This window comes from Phoenix dactylifera, chromosome 1 (assembly GCF_051530095.1).
Source record: "Phoenix dactylifera cultivar Ajwa chromosome 1, Ajwa_hap1_PhDact_Kaust_v1.1, whole genome shotgun sequence".
In the NCBI taxonomy this organism is placed as follows: domain Eukaryota; kingdom Viridiplantae; phylum Streptophyta; class Magnoliopsida; order Arecales; family Arecaceae; genus Phoenix; species Phoenix dactylifera.
In genome coordinates, this window is record NC_143190.1 from 59393584 (window position 1) to 59415913 (window position 22330).

Sequence of the window (22330 nt, forward strand, 5' to 3'; positions counted from 1 at the left end):
GATCGAGCACATGTGGAAGGTCTGTTGAAATGAAATTTCCGAGATGGATGTATGATAAATTTAGGAAGCGTGAGGCGGACGAATGCAGGGGTGAGAGTGCTGCTCTAGATATATAGAATTTTCTCTGACTACTGCTGTCATTAGGTTCAAGTATTGATAGAAGGTGGAGAAAGTCTTGGGTAGATGAGTGAATACTTTTGAAACCGGGCCAGGGAACAAATGTGAACGGGATTTCATATATCAAACCTTGGGATTTCTCATGAAAGCATCAAACTGTTGAGATGCGAACGGAATAGCGTGCCTTGGCTTCTTTTACAAGTTATGAAAATTTCAATTCTTCTAGAGAGGAGATAGTATTCAGCATGGCTCCTTTTTCTTTTATCTTATGCTCTCCGTCCCTTCCTTGATTTGCCCTTCTCCAGCGAGGTTGTTGGCTCAAAACTTCCAGAAGTTTATCTAGATCTCAAGACCCAGAAATTTGGCAGATTCTGAATGCGTCCTCTCTTGCTGGAAGTATTGGAAGTTGTGTGTGTTAATGGAAGGAGGCAGGGGAGATAGAGAAGGGGAAGGCCTGAGGCACCTTCTCCATTGGTATATTCTTGAATTAATGGTGCATGAGATGCAATTCCAGAAGGCGATTGGAGAACCCAAGTGATCAGTCTGCTCTGTTTGGAGGAGCCAGGGGTTAAGAATCAGCTGAGGTGCCATGGGACTTCCAAATTGTTGTAGGCTAGTATATAAGCACTTTGTGATGCATATCAATGGATATATATTGGCTATGTTTTTGTTAATTGATGGTTATAATTTTCCAAGATGACATAAGAATGAAGTGGGGACCATGGGCACGAAAGTTATTATTAATATGTGACACATAAAGGTGTGATGATGCCAGTTTCAAGTCAAGAGGCCAGCCAATTACATGAATGACATGTTGAGCCCACCCACCCAGTGATTGCTTGGTATCCTCAATAATCGTACTGATATCTGAAAGGTCTTGTGAGGTAGATGTCCCTACATTTGTGACTTTCCGAAAGAAGTCCCCTTCAAGAGGGAGCACTTGAATGCCTATGTCCACATCGACATGGATTTTTTGACACCAAGGACAAAGCTTTCGTTATTGGAGGAGACACTTTCAAAAGAAGTTTTGATTAATACGAAGCCATAATCTTTTTCACACTCCAGTCTCTAATAATGTTTTGCAACCTGATTGAAATAAGTTTGGAAAGGGAGCCATATCGGTATTCGCCTTGCACCACCCATGAATTGAAGGCTGCCAGGGCGATGCGAAAAAACTGGATACCCTTGTGCTACAAGACTATTGATCAGAGTCAGGCTCAGTGTCTCAAGGTTACTCAGAGATGCAAAAACTTTTGGACTGGGACGCAGAATTCATGAGAATCAGGCTTGAAGTATGGGGATTATATGGAAGCATGTAGCAGTAGTAATTAAACCTTGTTTTCTCCTACATTTTTTCGATACATCATGCAACCATCGTTCTATTATTTATCATGTTTGAACACAAATATACTAATTAATTAACTTGAACAAAAGTATTTAGCAGCAATGACGAGCACTAGCTAAGCTAGCTCCTATAGAATAATAGTATATCAAGCCAGCTTAACCATCCCACAAATGTTTTATGAGGTCAGAAAAGTCCCGTCCAACCGAGTAGGAGACAAATCAACTTTAATATAGTTACAGCCTTGCGGAGTAGTTAAGGTTCGCTGACTCTATAAATCTAATCCCATGTTGTGTTTTGCGTACTTATCCGGATTGTAGATCTTGTCCCTTTGGCTTTAGCTTGGAGTGAGTTTGGGCTACCTTTAGTCGTCCATCATGTGACTCCTACCCCCTTAAAAGTTATTATATTATTTAAACATACATACATACATGGATCAATGTATGTGCATATATATATATATATATATATATAGAGAGAGAGAGAGAGAGAGAGAGAGAGAGAGAGAGAGAGAGTTGGACTACATATTTTATATTAACCTCTTACAAAAGGTGAAATGATTCAAAATCAATGATGGACTATCCAAATTCAAGATCAAAATCATTAAATGTGATATATACTATACAAATATTTACAAACTAAAATTTATGTATTTTGATGATCTCTAAAGTAACCATCAAGTAGGTATAAATTATTTTGATGCATAGGTTAAAGAGTATCAAAAGTTGCGAGGCTCACCTTCTCATTATGGCTAAAGTTCTTAAGGAGTTAAAAGGGAAAAATCTCGTTGGATCCCATGCACACTGTTCACGTGAAGTTAAGGAGCATGTAACCTCTGGTGAAGTACATTTATCAAAGAAAAAATCTCTGATAAAATAAAAGACGAGAAAGGGAGGGACGAAAATAATACCTCACTCAAAGAACGGGCTATATTGCTCGGCACTCTGATTAGATTATTTGGACTAGTGCTGTTGAGAATCCATTTTTCTTGTATCATTGTCTTTTTTAATTTGGCAGATTGTACCCAAATTCAATGTCTTAAGTTGAGATGATATCATCAATTTAGAAGAGTATTTCATAAAAAGTATAAATTTTTGTTTTAGTGCATGAAAGGTGAGGTTATTAGGTTGGGAATGAAATATCATCAAAATTAATTTAGGATCCAAGCGAACAAAGCATTTTCTTATTGAAAATGAGAATAATTACCAATTGAAGCAAGCAAACAATTCAAGTCCTATGGCCTACATGCGGTAAAGTAGAGACACGTGACGCACATGGGGCTGCTGCGCCACCCATCGGCTTCGCACACGCATGACGATGATGGGCCGGCGGGCGGAGCATTTTCCCATGCCATCCAAAACAAACACAAAGAAACGACGAAACCCCAATCTTTATCTTTATATTTTTCTTAAGCTCCCGTTGGAAAAAAAAAAAAATTATTGAAATCATGAACGGAAAAGAAAAGGAAACTATGTAAGCGCGAAAATAACGAGAAAAATTAGGCAATAATCGTACGGCGCACGCCACGCCGTCATCGTCAGTCAAACCTCTCCCACCTTGATCGCCGCCGCCTCCGATTCATCCGGTGCTCCCTCACCACGATGCCGGCGCCAGCCGCGACCTCTCTCTCCGGAACACCACCGCGCACTCCGGCAGCTCCCCGAGCCCAGCGAACGTCCCGTCCTCCTCCCCATCCACCATCTCTTCGCCGCCGCACTCCTCCGGCAGCTCTCTCTCTTCCCCATCCACCGCGGCGCCGGCGAAGATCGAGCCAAAAGGCAGATTCTCCGCGGCCGCCAGGGGCGAGGTGGAGGACGGCGATCCTACGTCTGAGAACCACCGGATCTCGTCGTGGATCGTGAGGGACGGCTCTTCTCCGATCAGATTGGAGAACTTTTCATCCAGAACGATGGATTCGGGCGTGCTCTCGTGGATCGGTGAGGGGTCCTCGACGGGCGGTGCCGCCAGCGGCGGCGGCGGCCAAGGCTTGGGGTGCCGGTGGTTCTTGGGGAGTGGCCCGGGGTGGTTGTGGTCGAAGGAGTAGGTGACGACGAGCATGGTGGGGTCCACTCGGCTCCGCTCCACCTGCTTCCTCGCCGGGCACCCCTTCGAGCTGCTGCATCTATAGTAGCCCCTGTGCCCCAAAACTTATACCATTTAGAGACTCCCGTTTCCTGCGCCTATTTGACTAACGCGCGCAGGGATCCCGGCGCACGGTAGTGTAGGGATGGAGGTAATTACCGCGGGTAAGGGGAGCCCTTGATCGGCTTCTGGCCGTACTTTCTCCAGGCCCACGAATCGGTCCGCGGAGCTCCCTCGCCGCCACCGCTGCCGCCGTTGGGCCGCGATCCGTCGCCGTCGCCGGGGATGGGTACCGATACCACTCGCTTCTGGACCGACCGCCGGCTGTTGTCGATACTTTAAAAATATAAATAGGGGTAATAAAATCTAAAACAAAAATATAGAAGGGAAATTAAATTGGATGGATCGATCTAAACGAGTTTCGGCGGAACAACGGAAGCACCTCCTCTTGGCGGAGGGGGAGATGGGCTGGGCGGCTTTCGGGTCGCCGAGCGGGCTCGGGGCGTTATTCTCGGGCGCTATTCCAACCTCCTCAGGCTCGGAATTACGTGATAGCTCGGTGCTGCACCGCCCGTCCATGATCAGTGTTTCCCACCAGACCAAAACTAATCACTATTATCCTTGATCCCTCCGTACTTGAAAAAAGCAACAACAAAAAAAAATTTATCCAACTAAACGAAAGAAAGCCTCTCCTGAAGGAGGAGAATAGAAGGGACGAAAGAGAGGGAGAGGAAAGGAATAGCGGAATAGGGCGGTAGACGGCCGGCTTTTGGTACTATATGGAGACAGATGGGGTAGCTCTAATCGCCATTGTTGGCACCTATAATGGAGTATTAAACTAAGTTTGTGTAAAATTTTATATACGAGGTTTTGGACGCTTGCGCTGGGTCTACGGGCCATAGGGGGGGAGGGAAGGACGTGGGAGAGGAATAAGGAAAATATCCCAACTAAAACTATTGAAAGATGTGAAAGCGACCTTCCTGCACGGCTCCACCCATCATTCCCTATTTTCCATTTGGATTTGTTAAAATAGAATCCGGCACATGATGTCTCCATGTATTGGAAAAACGAGGTGGAATCCGGCACATGATACTCTCTCTATTTATTGGAAAACCCTCTCTCCCTCTACCTCTCTCCTGACAAAGTCCTGCCCTGAATAATACCCAAAGCCGGAGGTACGGATTCACCCTTTTTGTGCCGCTTTTAAATTGGGAGTCGAGTTGATCGTGGAGCTGGGGGCATTTACTGATGAACTTAAGTGGTGGTTGGTTGCTTTGAGGTTCTAGTGGGACGGACCCACATTTAAGCGAGGCCTGTCAGCCTAAAAGAGTAGGCCGTATTGGGCCTAGCGATACAAAGAGGATCATTAGGGCCCGTTTGTAGCAATCAAAATATTTTTTACAAAAATCTATTTTCTAAATATATGATCACGAAAAAAATATATTTCATAATGCTTTATATTTTTATAAAAAAATTATGTGAAATATTTATTATATAAAAAAATTTTACCCATATATTTTGATATTTTAAGAGTAGTTTAAAAAATATATATCTCAAGGTCGGTGAGCACTCAGCCATGGTTTTGAGCGATGCTGTGGTAACTATGAAGTCACTTAAAAAAATCGCCGAACCATCTTCTACGGTTCTACGAAATTATATGGCACAACTCGCAAAGCCAAATCAAATAGAATAACAATAGAGAAGGCATGACTCCACACCAAAAGTTGGAACGGAGTTATCGCAGCATCGCTCCATTCTCTATTTCCTTTCATTTTCTTCTTTTATTTTTTTCTGCCTCGCTTGTTGACTTGTTGCCAATTGGAACTTCTGCAATCTCTCTCTCTCTCTCTTACTTTGTCAAACCTCTCGTTTCTTAGTTCAACGAGTGGAAGTTTCCTCACGCCTTCCTGTTTCGATGGATGCATTCACACTGCATCTCTGATATAAATCCACTACCAAGTTATTCATGCGGAAGCGGATAATGGCAGGAATAGCTGTTTCCATTAGGATAAAGAGAATTAAAGCGAAGACATTAGAATCGTGGAAGGGAATTGGTGGGGTGCGAGGAGTTTTCTTGGTTGTGCGTCGGCGAAGGGCTGTGTGGCAGAGGAAAACTAGCGTTCCATCAATTTCGGCAGCGGCCCAACTGGTTAAACTAATGCAGTGGTCGTCACGGTGAGGGCGATATCTGGGATAAACTTATTTGGGTGCCCCCGTTTGGTCCTTTACTTTGATGGATCGAGGGGACCCACTTAACAGCGATCTCGAAACCTCTCCCATTGGCGTCTCGAAATTTATGAGAGAACGCATGTGGGTAGTAGTTGGGCCTTGGGGCTTAGGATGGTCTCGTTCGGTCGGAATTGCAGCGTGACTCAAAGAACCCAACAGGATATTTCACTTCGGAGCTCTGCCTCCCAATTTTCTCAAGATCAACTCATTAAGAGCCCAAACTCTTAGATAGTGGCTGCTGGTGGTTGCCAGATCTTCGATACCTCAATTTCTAAAACAGAATTACGGACGGGTTGGGCCGGCCTAAGCTATGCTCGGTGTGTACTACAGGCCAACTTAGTTATATTGGAGGATAACTCGGCCACCTTAATTAGTTGGATCTAGGATAGCCCGAGTAGCGGTGGAGGGGGATACCAATGCTTTGGGATATATAGGCTATAGTGAGTGATGGTGTAGCTTTTCAGATCATGCATGTGTTTAAAGAGACTAACGGATCACGGACTGGATGGCTTCTTATGTGGTATGTCACTCTAAAGATATCCTATAAGCCAGAGAGGGGGAGTTGCCCAAAGCACTCCGAAATTTATTGTTTTCTGTTTTTATTAGATGTATTCATACTCGAACGGTATAAAACACCTGCTTTAGCTTAAAAAAAAAAAAAAAAAAAACTGTAAGATCCCAATGGAAACAGGACCAAAGGTGGAAAGTCATCAAGAGACTGCAATCCAGTTCAAAATTTGTCTGCATGCTAGTTGTTCATAGAATGTTGTGTACATATAAATTTGCCAATAAATCTGAAGTTTGCTCGAACGATATCTAAGATGAACTCGATGAATAGCTTGACAGATTTGGATGGAAGAGAGAAGATACTGAGAGATGCAGCCAGAGCATAATAATGAAAACAACCTGTTTAACAACATGGAAAGGACAGTAGATGCTAAGTAATCATATAAATCATATTAATACATCTTATTAAATGAGTAGTATCATGTGATAATGGATCAGTCATCAACTATTATACGCATTCGGGAGGTCAGCATATGACAAGTTAGTTTGCCAGCATGGTTAAGCATGTTACTTGGTATTTTATATATAGTATTTGAAGTCCTGAACTCAGCCTTGCAGCTGGTATTTGACAAAGTACACCGTTAAAGCAATATGTACATAATTATGTTTGATAGATTCCTGATACAATAATGCCTAAAAATCTATATGCATTTCAGAGATATTGTTCTTAATTTTTAACTTAGCATTCAATCATCGAGGGAGGAGATTAATTGAATGTGAGAAACAAGCTAAGCATACTTACCTCTGTCCTTATTTTAGCTGATAACCGTAAAATCTTTATGGCATCGGCGGAACCGTGCAAAATTCATAGTCAAAAGTCAATACTCATATGACCTTTTTCTTCTTTTCTTTCCTTTCGGTCTGTTCGTTGGAGGGTAAAAAAATTATCCAAAAATTTGTATTTTTTTGGGTAAGTACTTGTTAGATAATATTTAGACAAAAAAATAATTTACACATCTTTTTTTTTATGCATTAGAAAATATCTTTAAAATCTATTATCCATATTTGTTTGCATTACAGCTTTTCTGAAAAACTTGTTAAGATCTATCCATATTTTATATAATACCCTTTCTTATATAAAAACATTATCATATATACTAATATTATCATTATCATTATATTATATTATATTATATTATATTGTATATTATATGTCATAATAATGATAATATATTCTAGTGTATTATATCATATTATATTATATTATATTATATTATATTATATTATAAATAATATATAATATAGTATGCATAATATATTATTTAAATTGTATTATTATAATAAGATAATATGATATAATAAAATATATAATATTATTTTATATTGTATTATATTATATCATATAATAATAAATTATTAGTATTATATTATTTTATAGTATTAGGGAGTTTTAGGAACCAAATTAAAAAGTTATTTTTTTTAGCTGATGGAAAAATGACTTACGCACCTCCTAGGTGTGTAAGACTTTTCTTCCATTTTATGGGTAAATGCTATTCATGAAAATATAACATATCTATCTAGAGAAGCATAAAAGCATCAGTAAGTTGGTCAATGAAAAAGTCGACTAACTTATTCATGATATTCACCCACCAAAGAACGAACTCCTAAGAAATTTATATGTGTCAAGGCTGGGGATCGATCATGTAAAATCCTTAGTTAAAAGCAATTATTCTCTAGCTCATGTCTTTTTAGCCTATTAATCAAACAAGGTTGGAGCCACTTATTTGTAGGATGGCTCTCTTGGATCAAAGCCACCCACTTTTTTGAGACCGGGCTGAGACACAATATAACAACATGATATTTACAAGAGATAGATACAAGTACTGTGTTTGCGCATTTGTTTTATAGTTGCACGGATTCACCAGCTCAGCGGTAAATCTAGTCCAATTAAAAAATTTTACACTATTTACCTATGGCACTTCCACGTACAAAAGAAGAAAAAAAAAGCAAATGATTGTATATATCGCTGGCTCGGAGCAAATTAAATTATCCTACATTAGTTAAATTTTGATAAAAAAATATAGTCCTCTTTCATTAATGACTCCACAAGCCTAATTAATTGAAAATTTTCCACTTACAATGGCTATCCATGATTGCCAACTGTCTCGTCCATTCTATCATTCATAAGCATAAATATGGAGAGAGAGAGAGAGAGAGAGAGAGAGAGAGAGATTATGTAATAAGTAGCAAACAAATAAATGAAACTCTCTTACTTCTTGTAGGGATACTTGGTTGACATTAATTGCTACATGCACTGTGAACTAGTGTGTAGGCGAATAGCAGGGCAATTCTCCTTTGGCAAGAATAGCAGTAGCATGCGATGATCGCCATGGCTTGCTCTCGTGCCGAAGGAGAACCACCCTGTTATTCATAGTCCTCACATGTGCCTCTCCTCATCTTCTTCGGCTAGGCCCGATGCCATCTATATCTACGGCGATGCAAGCTTTTATAGAGCAAGCGAGCCACACTTAAGTCGGGATATCTTCAGCATATGCTTGGAAGTTGGAACTATTCCGAGGAGCTTCCTTTGCTTGCAGGCTTTTTGGGGATATCTTTACTTTTTTTTCAGGGTGGTCCTAATTCTCTTCCAATTTCTTCCCAAAAGCAGCACCTTTTTCCATCTTCAACGGGGTTAATTCCTCTCTCTCTCTCTCCCTTTTTTTTTATTCTTTCTTTTATGCTTTCTTCCTCTTTCTTTCATAACTTTGTGGCTCAGTCTCAAATATCAATCACCCTATATTTGACCCTTGTGGCAATACCCAGGCAAGAGAAATTGAGGCATCAAAGTGTCTGGGCTAGTTGGAAAAAATGTGAGTTGGGCCCGATTTGAGCATAGTAGAACATGATAAATGACTAGGAACCATAGCTAGGTTGGATCTTGGTTGGAGCGCTAATCCTCTGCAGCTCGCACAGCACCGCAGAGTGCCATGCAGCCGTTGATGGCCAACATCAAGAGATGGATAGCCATCAAACAAAGCAGTCTACGAGCACATGTCATATCATACACAGCACACATTGTTTGATGGTTGTCCATCTTCTGAAGGCAGGCATTTAGGGATGCGTAGCATCCAGGACACTTAGCCTAATATTGCTTCATTTCTATTACAATACTAGCTCTCTACCCAGACGTGGAATATCCCTTTGTTCATTTTAATATATGTTGGAAGCAAACCTGGTTGGGTACCTGAGATTCGTTGTGTAATCCCATTTTGAAAGCTAAAGGACATCATTTTTTTTAACATTTACATCGAGGTCCAGAGGTACATTCATTTAGGTCCAGCGGCAACGTTTTTTTTTTCCTTCTAACTTTTTACCTCTACTCGGAAGAGGAGCCAGCATTTAGCTCGGGAAGTGACTAGGAACATGGTAGTACAGATAAACTTGAGACAGGAAAGGACATCTAGATTCTCCACTGGTCGAGGAATGTCTCAATAATTTTAGTGGAATATATGAAGTAATGATACATAGACATGGGGAAGTTATGGACATCATGATAATTAGTTGGTCTATCAGACAGCATGGCTTGTCAAGCATCCATGGCCATAGCTATTTTAGCATCATCTACAGTTACGGAGGGGTGGTGAAATATGATGAACCATGGCTAGCTTCATTCCGTTTACAATCTTCCAGTTTACCATGGATGACGTTGCCCCTCCTTCTGCCATCCATCGACCATGCATGGTCATGTGGTCCATCAGGTAGGCATCACCAAATTCTCCAACAAAATTAATCTCGGATGGATGCTTACGAATCACACTCCTTACACATTTGAACCTTTTGATGAGTCAATCGTAGCAGTACGCATGCACACGCATTGAGTAGACTCACGCTTCTGTGCACAAAGGAATCACCTTTCCATCCATGTCCTGATAGCGATAACCCTAACTTTGTGCCTCAGAAATCAGCATGTGAGGCATAATCCCCTGGATCTTCCCTTTCGATGCTCTTTCCTGCCATCTGGAAGAGCCTGTCGTCATGGGCCTTTTAGGGTTGTCAACATGTAAAGACTAGTAGATGAAGGTTCCCAAGACCATTGCTTGCACTAAACTAAAGCTTTCACTCTTCTAGTCTAGTTTTTGTTATGAGATACAAACTGAAGCATGTACTGTAAGAATTAATTAAGAAGTGGAAGCGATAGTTGGTAGGGACCCAACTATTTGCAAGTCGTGACCCAACTAGTTGGATTCCTTAAGAGTGTCTTAAAATAATGAAGTGTAAAGCGATAGAAGGTGGAAGTAAGTTTCAATCGTATATGCTGCAGCATAGTTATTGGATTATTCAGGGCTCAGACAGACATGACTGCCTTTAAATATCCAACCCCAAACATATTGGACTGTGGCGAGCAAGGGGACGAAGTGCAAAGGGTGCATTACTGGGCGATGTCTCCTCTGGCAGCGGCAAGCTTGACTAAATGAGGCATGCATGCACGTACAAGTCGCCTCGTGGTGGTGCGGTGAGCCCACTGCCAAAGGAGATTTGCCTAGCAATTCACCCATGCAGCCTATTCCTTCGAATGCATCTCTCTTTTAAGCATTCCCATATTGCATCAAGGGTAGGGCTTCAATGTCTCTTAAATATTTCTCTTAGCATGAAAAGTATTGGAAAGTTTCCGTGTAACAATATTTAGACTTGATCCTTGGCATAATGATCTTTTAGGTTAGATTAGGAGCAGCACTCGGATCGGGTCGGGTTAGATGCGGCCGGATCAAAAATTCGCCAACCCAAATTCGACTTGTTTATTAAATTGTTCAAAATTTCATATCTGAATCCGATCTATTCATTAAACATGTAAATGATCCAACTCGCATAACACATTTATTAAACAGGTCAAGCCAGGTTATATGGGTTAAATAAGTTTTCAACAGATGAAATGGATCTCAACAGGCTAAGCAGATTGGGTTAAACATATCAGAAACAGGTTAAGCAGGTTTGAAATAGTTTAAACGGATTTTAAACAGATTAAATAGGTATTGTTACGACCCAACCTAATTATTAAATGGGTTAAATGGGTCAAAGATTTAAATCGTCTAAACCCAACCTATTTAATAAACAAATCTACATAGGTTGACTTGTTTATGAACCAAATTCATTTATGTCAAACTCAAAACTACTTAAAGCGAACCATTAGCTGATTGGGTTGATGGATTGGATCCTTAATTTCCACCACTATGTTAGATATGGCTCACCAACAAGTGCAATGACACCTATATAGCTTGCTGAGTCCAATGTTCGTTTGAAACTAAAAAAAAAAAGAAGGTCGGCACCCTCAATTATGCAGCCCGAAGGGCACCTAATATTTGATCACGACGGGATGGCTGTATCTGCCAGACGTGGTGCAAGTGCTAAATTGGTGGGGTAGATTGGTTGATGCAAGGTTGTCCTACTGATCTCATCTCTTATTGCTAAAGATTTTAATGTTGGTTATGTACATTAGTAGTAGCGAAGTGAGCTTTTAGTCTCTGTGGCATAGATGCGAGGTATTTCGATTCAAACTCTTAGCCATATTGTTGCTGGTTCGCTCCAGCCTTCATGATATAAACTGTCCGACATGAATTTCTGACAATATTCTTAATTCACACAAAAGTGAAATGTGTCCGGGCTATGCTAGTATTTTGTTATAGATCGAAACATATTGATTCTGTTATTACAAACCATCATATGTAAAATGATGTTTTAGTGATGCAAAATGGTTTTTATTTTTAACACGTAACTTTTTATCATTCAAGAGTATTGCTGGAGCTTATACCTTATAAAGAAAGAAGTCTTTGAAAAAAAAATAGTTGTTTCATTAGAGATCACTGAAGTCAGAGTTTGATGCAGCATCGATCACGGGAAGGCTGCCGCAGCGGTGTTGACGCAGATCCGAATAGAGATGGGCTGCTGTGACGTGAAATCAGAGGAACGGGAAAGAAGGGAAGGAGGAGGAGGAGGGAAGGAAGAAGAGAGGAAGTAAGACAGAAAAGAAGAGAGGAGGGAGAAGAGGAGAGGAGGAAGAAAGAGAAGGAGGAAGAGAGAAGAGGGAGACATGGGGGAAAAGTTCTTAATCCTTCATTAACCCTAATCATTATAAAAGTTTCCTATAAATAGGGCCCAAATAAGAACAATTAAAATAAAACCCTCTTACACTAATTCCCAATAAGCTCAAAATACACAAATAAAGTCCTACAATAATAAAACTGCAAACAAATCCAGAAATAAAAGAAAATAAAATATAAATAAAATAGGGGACTAAACGGAAGGATGGTCAGATGTCCCCATCAGAGTTATTATGAATATTTTCTTCAAATGTTTTTCTTTGTCATGACTGGTGCCTTAACTTTTAGCTATGACGATGGGTAAGTGCCTGAGCTGCAACAACATAACATTTAAATTGAAATTCTTGATATATAAGATGATTGTCATACTAGCTTTAAGAAAAGATGCAGTGTTTTTTTGTTTCGAGAAATAGAGACACATTCAACTCAGGTATCACCATGCTTAACATCATGTGATTTCTCAATTCTTTTTGGAACTCTGTTTGTTGAAGTCAATTTTCAACAGTTCCCCTTTTTCTTTTAAAATTTATATGATCTCCAGAGATAGTCTATGAGTTTGTACTACTGTTTTGTGGATCCAAGTTCCTGATTCAGCTCAATTCACGGATGGCAGCTAACAAAAACCTTCCCTTTTCTTGGCGTTCAATTTTCTAGGAAGATGGAGTTTTCATGCTACTGGAAGTTAATTGGTGAGGACTCCAAATCATGCTCCATAGGAATCGCTGCTGCCCTTTTTCTACTGCAAATGGCATGAAGCGATTCAATCATTCAGTTTCATTCTGTTTTCTCCTACTTGTGTTGGGACATAGAAGCTATAGGTACATGAGAAGCAGTGATGTCAGAGTAAATTTTTGTCCAGGTATGTGCAATGTTTCATGGAATGCTTCTTGTATGTTTTTAGTTTTGCTACTGAAATCTCATAGCTTCTCAATGGAGTAGGGCATATTTTATCTGGATGTCCTGTGCCTGTTTGTGGCCACAAACTTGCAGCTGTGAATTCACCTACATCACCACTCTTAGTTACTATTGATTTCTCCGTGCTGGAAAGAGGGAGAAGTCACACTGGCAAATGTAGCTGTTTTGTTAATCCAGTGGAAGTCGACAAGTTGTAATATGTATCTACAATCTGGATGCAAAGCTCATAATGGTCTGCAGTCCTCTGAACTTTTCTTGATGTTGAATGTTTTAACTGTAAATATATACCTGGTAAAGTTAATGTACAGATTTGTCGATTTCTATTCGATTGAGCTCATAGCAACCAAGTGAAGATGAGCTTAAACTAAAGTTTACTAATGCTCTCGATTTGGAGAGAAGTTCTGCATCTCAGCACTTATTACCCTTTGCAATCACCCCCTGCCAAAAACGAAACAAAGTTAGAAAAAAGAGAGGAGGAGGTAATTTACAAGGCAGGTTCCATTAAATTGCTTTTAACATGAACTTAGAGGAGACTTAAAGGGTATGCATCTAGCAATCCTTCTGGCTTTCATTCTATTGGTACAAGGGGTGATCCACAAATAGTAATAACTGATAATATTGATTAAAAAGTTGAAGTAAGAATATTTTCTGATTGTCTCTACTGTTATAGGATAAACTATGGAGCACTCCTATGCCAACTGTGTATACATATATTCAAGTTAGTTTAGCTATTGTTTAAGGAAAACGATGAGTGTATCAGCTGAAAGTAAAAATGTATCAACAAAGATCACGACTATCAGTACTTTCTTTCATATGCTTTAACCTCTGCAAACCAAATTAGCACGCATGCATGCTTGCATGCTAGCTTCTGAGTCAGTTTCTCTCCCAGACAGTCCAAAATTTGGGTTACATCCACCAAGGAATGAATTGTAAGCATCAGAACCATCATAAACTAATGAAACTTGACAAGAAGAGTAATCAACCAACATGAAAACGATGTCCAAGCACATATCAACAATATAGCAATGAAGTCTAGGTAACTTTCAATTTATAAATACTGTTATACAATACTAGCACGAGCCGTTGATTAGAACGACAATTTCACTGCTGATATTTCAGGATATGATGCAAGTCTACAGATTGTCACAATGAAATTATGGAATCACACAATGCACGCCACAGCTTTCGACTTGTCACGTTGACCACATTTTGAAACTGAGCTACCTGCTGATGTACGTTGGAGCTGGGATCACATGAAATCCTCTTCAAGTTCTTGCAAGGATTTATCATTGGATGCAATTTGTTTGTTAGATGTCATGTTGTCTGCAATCATCAAGCCCTTGTAGCTCCTTATTTCCGCCTGTTTCTCCTTCTCAAGCCTCTCCATCTCTTCCCGGCGTTTCTGTAAGGCCACAAAAGAGTCATTTGGGGGTCATTTTGCAAAACTTTAAAAATGCTTGGTCGTGCAGTTTATAATTATGGGAAATGATGGATTCCATATGATCACAAAAAAAGGATGTTAATCTTAAGCATATTGATCAGAAGCCATGATACCATATCTGAGTTACGAAAAAAAATTATATTGTTATTAATTGGATATAATAATAAGATTAAGATTATCTTAATTAAAATCTTGATGTACTTTACTATAGTATCTTTGTATCCGGCCCTGCACAAATATGATCCAGCCGCATATATGATATATGATATATGTCATATATGTGTGGACATATGCGTGCGTATCAGGAACGAAGAAAATGTGGATATGGTTGAATGGTAAAAAATTTCTTTGCCAAGGAGAAGATGCAGGTTCGATCCCCGCTATCCGCCCACGATGAAGTAATGTACTATGATAAAAAATTTGGTATGGTTAACTACCATACTATCTACTATAATAGTTAGCATAATAGTTCTATCTTCCCCCTTCTTTGCCTACCCCCCAAGAAAGGAAAAAATGGTCGTTCCCTTCCTCCTGCTTGTGGCTGATAATTGACTTATAATCTTCATCAAGCATACACAAGTTTCTTGTCCACCGAGTGATCAAACTAAACACCACAGGGAAAAAAATTATAAGACTTACTTTCTCTCGTAGGTGAACTTTCTTTTCAGCTCTTTCTGCCACATTGACTGCTTCTCGCTCAGCTGTACAAGAGAATAAACACAATAATCTGTCAAATTGCCATAGTACTTGTGACCGTAAATAATGATTCGTCGACTCTTTATGTAAACCAAAAGAAGGCATCCAAGCCAGCAGACACATCTCTGAACATTATGATGAACTGATACCAGCAAAAGAGTTGTCATAACCCATTTACCATAACCCCAACAACCCAACGCTGTCCCACTACTGAGTTGGATTATGGATCCTTATTGGCCAAGCCTTTCTATCTAGGAACATAGGTATCAGAGTCCATTTCGAGTAAACTACGAACGGAACCTTATCCGTTATAATCACAATTGGTGCATTCGATACATAATAGAAAAGAAAAAGATTTTCATTTTTTATATATTATTTTTTGGGCCCCCTGGGGGAATGTGGCAGCATCATGGGGCAGGAGGTAACAATTCTCCAGACAGAATTAAAAGGGAAAAGAGTGCCATATGATATGAGAGCCAGCAACAAGATGGTTGCATTCATACAGGATAAGGCAAGCAACTGGGGGCAACATAAAAGTTGAACAATAAAGAACCAGAAAAAGGTAGTCCAGTAATGTGCACATCAGTTAACCAATAACCAACAGTCAAAAGAATTATCCAAACAGAATTAGAAGATGAAGAATACCATATAATTGTTTGATGCTAGTGACATGTAGTAGGAAACTTTCTGCACAAATCTGAGTCAGGCTGCATTCATACAGAATGCAACTGTTAACAGACAATGCATGATTTAACTGAGATAATAGAGCATTGCAGAATCGCAATGCAGCAAATGCCAAAAAAGGCAGTCAAAGTATCAAAGAACATGAGAAAGACCTAAAACATCTAGATGGAAACGATCATGGCAAGAGAGGGAGAGAGAGAGAGAAGTCCTCTCTGATGTCTCACTTGATCTATCATAAGTATAAATTTCCTAGCATGAATAAATGATCCATTAGGCCTGGCCCTTGCAAAAAGAATAAGATTTTTGGTTTGGTTTATTTTATACAGCAGTCAAGGCTGAAGAGATAACCTTGCTTCAAACGATCAATTGTGGTGCTGCTTGCTATGTTTGTACAGCTAAGCATTTATAAATAATTAAATCCATCTTACACTTTCAATATTATACACAAACTTTGCTTTAGTAAGATAAGACTTGCCATTGTCCATTAATAGCAAGATAGACTAATGCAGAATCAAAAGTGCTTTTATTTTCCAGATTGAATATACAGATGTAAAACAATAACATATCGCCAACTTCAAATTATCAAACAAAAACATCACAAGAATGAATAAAAGAATTTTTGCAAAATTAGTCACTCCAATTGCAAAACTCTACCTTTTAAGTCTGACCTCCGTTCTACTTTTGTCTTATTCAACCTGTTAACAATCTCATTTATGCGCTTTTCTACTCTTACAGTGTGAACCTGTCAACAAGAAACAGAGTCAAGTACAATCTACACAACAAGCCTCAAGCAGCACTGGGGAAAATTTACATGGTTGTTTGGAAATAAACTAATAAAAGAAGCTTTTAACATTGTATTTTGGTTACTACATAGATCAGAACATACAGCATAGAGAACTTTGTTGTCCATCAAAATTGATAGACAAAGATAACAATGCATACATTTCAAGGTAGCACATTCTAATCTGGAGGAAAAGTTGAGTTTCAAAATGATGCAAGTCTTGAAGATGATGATGGATGACTTGCCATGAAGGTGTATAACCTTTTTTATTAAAGGGGTGTGTGTGTGTGTGTGTACCTTTTTCAATCTGTGAAGTACCAAGTCCCTTGCATATAGTCATATTATGCTCCACTTCTATCTACACTGTAGTGATGAATATGTTCATAGAATAAAGTTGGCCAATTTTTGCTGCTAAAGATGATGTATTTGAAAATGGAGCTATTGGTGAAAATGTGAAGCATAAACCTGATGTATCCATTTTAAGTTTCCAAAGACAAATTCTCACTATAGATAATGCACTCTTATTTTAAGATAACAAGAAACCATAACTCCCTTGTTATTATTGCCCATTCTAGTGAAAAAATTCGACATATTTTACAACGTTTATCCATTTGAAGTAGTTATTGCTCCTTCCTGTGAGATATTTCAAGAACCTAATGAGATATTTCAAGAATGAAACATGTGCAATGCAGAGTGCTACCTAATTTGCAAATTTGCATGTTGATGTTCCTGTCTGTATAAGAACATCAGACTGGATGATAATAGTTGCTCACCATTTTAGAATTGTGAAAGCCCACTTGCCCAACATCCATGGAAGGAGTCTTCTTCAAATTATACCATGGGGTATAAACAACATCAATATTATTCATCTTATTTCCTGCAAAGTGAATTCATAGGTCATACAGAGAAAGAAAGCTACCTTTGCATAGGTGTGAGCACAAAAAGATTCATTACTGGAGCAAGAAATACAGTAAGCATTTACTAGAAGAAAATCAACAAATGAAGACATGCCGATGGACCAAATAACATTCTCATTTGAGTAAAAATAAAATTCCATCTTTTGAGAGAAAACGAGGGAGAATGATCCAGTATCGCAATTCCCCAATCTCAATAATTGGGGATGCATCGCTGGAGATTCAAACTAGAACCTCTGCTTATTAGGCAGAGTGGTGTAATGACAGGGGCAATTCCCAGTTCACAATAACCTCTCACTTTTAACCAGTACTCTCAAATACTAATGATGCAAGAACAAATATTATAGCAAAAGATATGTTAAAAAAATAATTGTGCATGGTAGAAATTGCCTTGAATTGAATTAGCTTTGACGAGCTGCACGCAATCCTCCAATAAGCCTTCGCTTATATCATCAATTGTCTGTCCTTTGTTCAACCTTAGATAGACATGAGCAGAAGACATCTTATCCACATGAAACCTGCAAGAATTACTGGCCTAATGAGTACTGGTGAAAACATTCAACCGATCAATTGTTGAATATGTTCGCACCCCCAAAGCGAACATCCACTACAGAGATTCTAAGGATGAGACAGAAAATTGTCAGATGCAACAGCTAAAAAGTCTTCTAATATCATCAACAAGTTTGTAATTTGTCGAGGATATTATCAAGATCCATATGCATACGTTCTATACCCGGAAAACTTTTAGCAACAAAGTTCGTAGAGATGCAGCACTCTTTCAGTTCTCAATAGTACATGGAGATGGTAGTACTAGTCCAAAAATGTGCATGAAATCAGGCATGGATTTGTCGATGACCTTAACGGCCATCACCCACATTAACGTTCAAACCCAACCGTATAATCATTTGGCAATATAATATAGAGATGGAACCTCCAAACCCAAAATAAAGTGGAGTCTTTGGTGGGGGAAACCAACAGAAATAAAGAAAAACATGACGAGCAACCCATGCATAGCATACGAAGCGACAGAATGCAATATAAGATTGTAGCAATAGAAAGATTTAATTTTAAGAAATTTATGCAGTAGGCTGAAAGCTATGAGAAAAAGATCTAATTTTGTGGAGTTCTGAGCAAGGGGACAGACTATGGGGGTTACGAGAATCACCAGATGTCCTCGGGAAACCCGTATTTGATGAGCTCCTCGTTCTCGTGCTTGTCCAAGCCCATGAAAATGGTGTAGTTGCCGGCCTCCGGCCGGGCCTTGAAGTAGAAAACCATCGCCTTTGCGTTCCCTCCCAGGAATTTAGGGTTCCAATACCAGGGAGAACAGGGAGCTACCTGGAAGGGTCGAAACTAGGGTTTCGGAACGCCAAGAAATGGTTCCGCGATCAACCGACCAAAGGTTCCGAAGTCGATGCTCGCGAATCGATTGGGGATTAGGATTGGAAGGGCGGTGCGAAGATAAAAAGATGGGCGGAGGGTGGTGGGAAAGTGGGCGGAGGTTGGGTTAGAATGTTCCTGTGGAAGATACCGCAAAGATAATGTCATTTTAGTTTTTGGCCCCACCAAGATTTGTCATTCGTCCTCCGGTGGATGATGCCTGAGTTGTCGCTGACTCGGATAGGGGAAAAAAAAAAAAAAAAACAGGCAGGTGGGATGTACTTGGGTTTCGGACATTTTGCACATGGCTGCACTATTTTACTTAATTTCCCTCATATGTCCTCTTAAGAAGAGATTAAGAGCTGATTTGCGTGTGCGCGCGTGTGAAAGGAGATATATTGAAGATTAGTTTTTTTGCATGAATTGATGAATTGGATGAAGTGTGACAAAAGAAAGATGGAGCCAATTGAGAAATTTGTATTATGCACTGTATAACTCAGCAACTTGATATATAAAATGGGTTGAAACTTGTATTAGTGCTTAAATGCAACAAATTTTGAAACATGATTTTAAGTTATATGAGATAGGGATATTTCAATTTCTCCATTAACCAGACATCCCAATGTCCAGTCTTGGCTCAATGGTAGTTCCGATTATACATTTCAATAGATATCCTTCATCCTTCTCCTCTTCTTCTTTTCTTTCTTTCCCGCTTTTTTTTTTCTTCTCACTTTCCTTTTTTCACTTTTTATTTTTCTTTTTTCTCATCTTGTTCCTTTGTTTATTTTTTTCTTGTTCTCCTCCTTTCTCAAATTCTTTCCTTTCTTTCTTTCTTTTCATTTTTCCTTTATTCTTTTTTTCCACTTTTTCTTCTTCTTTCCTTCTATTTTTTTTTTCTTTTCTTTACCTTTCCTTTTTTTTTCTCTTTATTTTTTCACCCTACATGAATTGGTTTTGGGTTGCTTTGAAGCTTGGACTACTTTTGAGGCTGCCAAACATGACAAGCATCATTTTTCTAGGTTCCTACAAGGACCTAGAAAAATCCATCTTGTGTCGTGCATAGAACTATCAATTTCAATTTCCATTTTGCAAATTTAAATATATTTTTCCCTACCCTATAACTGTGACACTGTATCTCAAAACTTTGCAATTCTGATAATAGCCTTGTTCAAATTTCTCCCTTAAATAGTTAAATCATGCCAAAACTCAGTAGGAAAGAGATTTTAAACTTACACTTTAAGGAGGAGGAATCCAGAAAGAAAACTCTCTCCCTCTCTCTCTCTTTTGAGAATAAAGAAAATCATTCTTAGATTAGGACAGTTACTTTTCCAAAATCTAATTTGCAAATGATTAATTGATCGCAGCGAAACTTAATAAGGTAAATAAATCTTAAACAACTTTATAAGGCCTATCAGCATCTAATATATATTTAAGTCTTCTAAAACTGACCCGGTATATAAATATTTACATTAATTAGTATGCACCATAACATGGATGAAAAAATTCCAAATATACAACTAAGATTCATCTCATCTGTAAAATATGAACTATAAAACTTTTGTAATACAGAATAGTTCACGTATTTACTCATACAACAAGTGTACATGCTCACACACGAGCACATGCATAACCACATACGTGCATAATACAGAATAGTTACTGTACCTCCGCCTCCCCGAGCCCTGCAAACTCTTGGGAAAACTTATGTGCCACCTAGGGTGCAAATGGATGGGGTTGGACGACATAATCCCAATCTAATTCGATTTCTTGGATCCAAACTTAAACTAATAAAAAATTAGATTGGGTCAGATACAATCTACGGCTAAAATTTTTGACCCAATAAATTATTCGAATCGGTAGGATCCATATATAATCCAGCTCCAACTCAAAAAATTTGAATCCTGATTGAATCCGGATCACATATATAGATATTTAAAGTGAAAGAGTTAAATTTGGACCCAAAAAAAATCTTAGCTTCATTGTAAAATATGGAAGCATGTTATGACATATTCAACATAATAATTTTTTTCCAACAAGGATCAAAAATAATTTAGAAGAGTTTCGATAGTTAAGTATTTCCTATGGATTATATGAATTATGATCTTTAAAGATATCTAATAAATTGAAACAAAGCATAGATAAAAGATATTTAAAGATATTACTCAGCTATCAAAATTGCCACAACATCTTCTATGTCATGTAAATAAAATCATACTGAGAAACTTGGATTTGTATGATGACAATGTTATTTATTTCGTACCAATTAAGTGATGATGGACTTAATAAACCTAGATCCAATCTAAAATGTGAAACAAGTCTAAATTTGGAACCCTATCTGGCCATAAGTCCTTAAATCGCGGATCAAGTCCGAGCAAATCTGTCGGATCAAATCTAAGTGAGACTGTTAGATCGAGTCATAAGTTAACCCGACTCATGTGTAGCCTTATTACTACCAACATGCAACCTAAAGATTGTGGCCATCCAACGGGTTAGTTCACTCATCCAATGGAAACTAAAAGGAAACCAAGATACAACCTGATAGACATGATGGACGACCCCATCATTTATGATGTTGCAGATATGGTTTGGATCAGGGGTGGCAATCAGGTCGAGTTAGATGAGATACAGATCGGATTGAATATCGGATAGATTAAAAATCTATCAATTCGAACTTGACCCATTCATTAAATAGGTAATCGAACTCAATCTATAATGTATTAAAATAAGTTAAATAGGTTAGTTGGTCACCTCTACTTTTAGAGCGCCCATCCATCAGACAACCCTTGGATGGGCCAATGCGATGCAGATTTGCAATTGTGTCTCGCGAGTTACACCAATATTCTCTTGCCACGTCGAGAAGAAACGCTTGTAATTTGAGCCGACGCCCCCTGTTGTTACAGTACCGAGCCTTTTCCTATCCGTGAGGAAGCTTCGTTCAGCTGGTTTTAGGCCCTGGCTTTCCAAAAGTACTTTTAGATAAAATAGACGTATTTGGTAAAAATTTTGAAAAAATGTTTTAGCTTTTCTAAAAACCTAAAAATAGCTTTTTGGGAGAAGCTCCATTTTGGAGCTTTCCGAAAAAACACTTTTAAGCTCGGTCGGAAAATTGTTTCTTTGACCAAAATACCCATGATAAAATATAACAAT

At 38.8% G+C, this 22330-nt stretch overlaps 2 protein-coding genes across 2 annotated transcripts; both read right to left on the reverse strand.

Annotated features, from left to right (window-relative positions):
* Positions 1–2838: 2838 nt before the first annotated feature.
* On the reverse strand, positions 2839–4441 carry LOC103697729 (putative WRKY transcription factor 65). The gene is made up of 3 exons (XM_008779647.5): positions 3984–4441; positions 3701–3865; positions 2839–3593 (listed from the first exon to the last, which is right to left on the reverse strand). The coding sequence occupies exons 1-3, from the start codon at positions 4118–4120 to the stop codon at positions 3053–3055; spliced, it is 843 nt and encodes a 280-aa protein (XP_008777869.1). The 5' UTR covers positions 4121–4441; the 3' UTR covers positions 2839–3052.
* A 9866-nt stretch (positions 4442–14307) lies between these two features.
* LOC103721533 (uncharacterized) lies at positions 14308–19312 on the reverse strand. Its single transcript, XM_008811797.6, has 6 exons — positions 18969–19312; positions 18194–18321; positions 17663–17766; positions 16763–16850; positions 15368–15429; positions 14308–14689 (listed from the first exon to the last, which is right to left on the reverse strand). The coding sequence occupies exons 1-6, from the start codon at positions 19079–19081 to the stop codon at positions 14537–14539; spliced, it is 648 nt and encodes a 215-aa protein (XP_008810019.4). The 5' UTR covers positions 19082–19312; the 3' UTR covers positions 14308–14536.
* Between the last annotated feature and the right edge of the window lie 3018 nt (positions 19313–22330).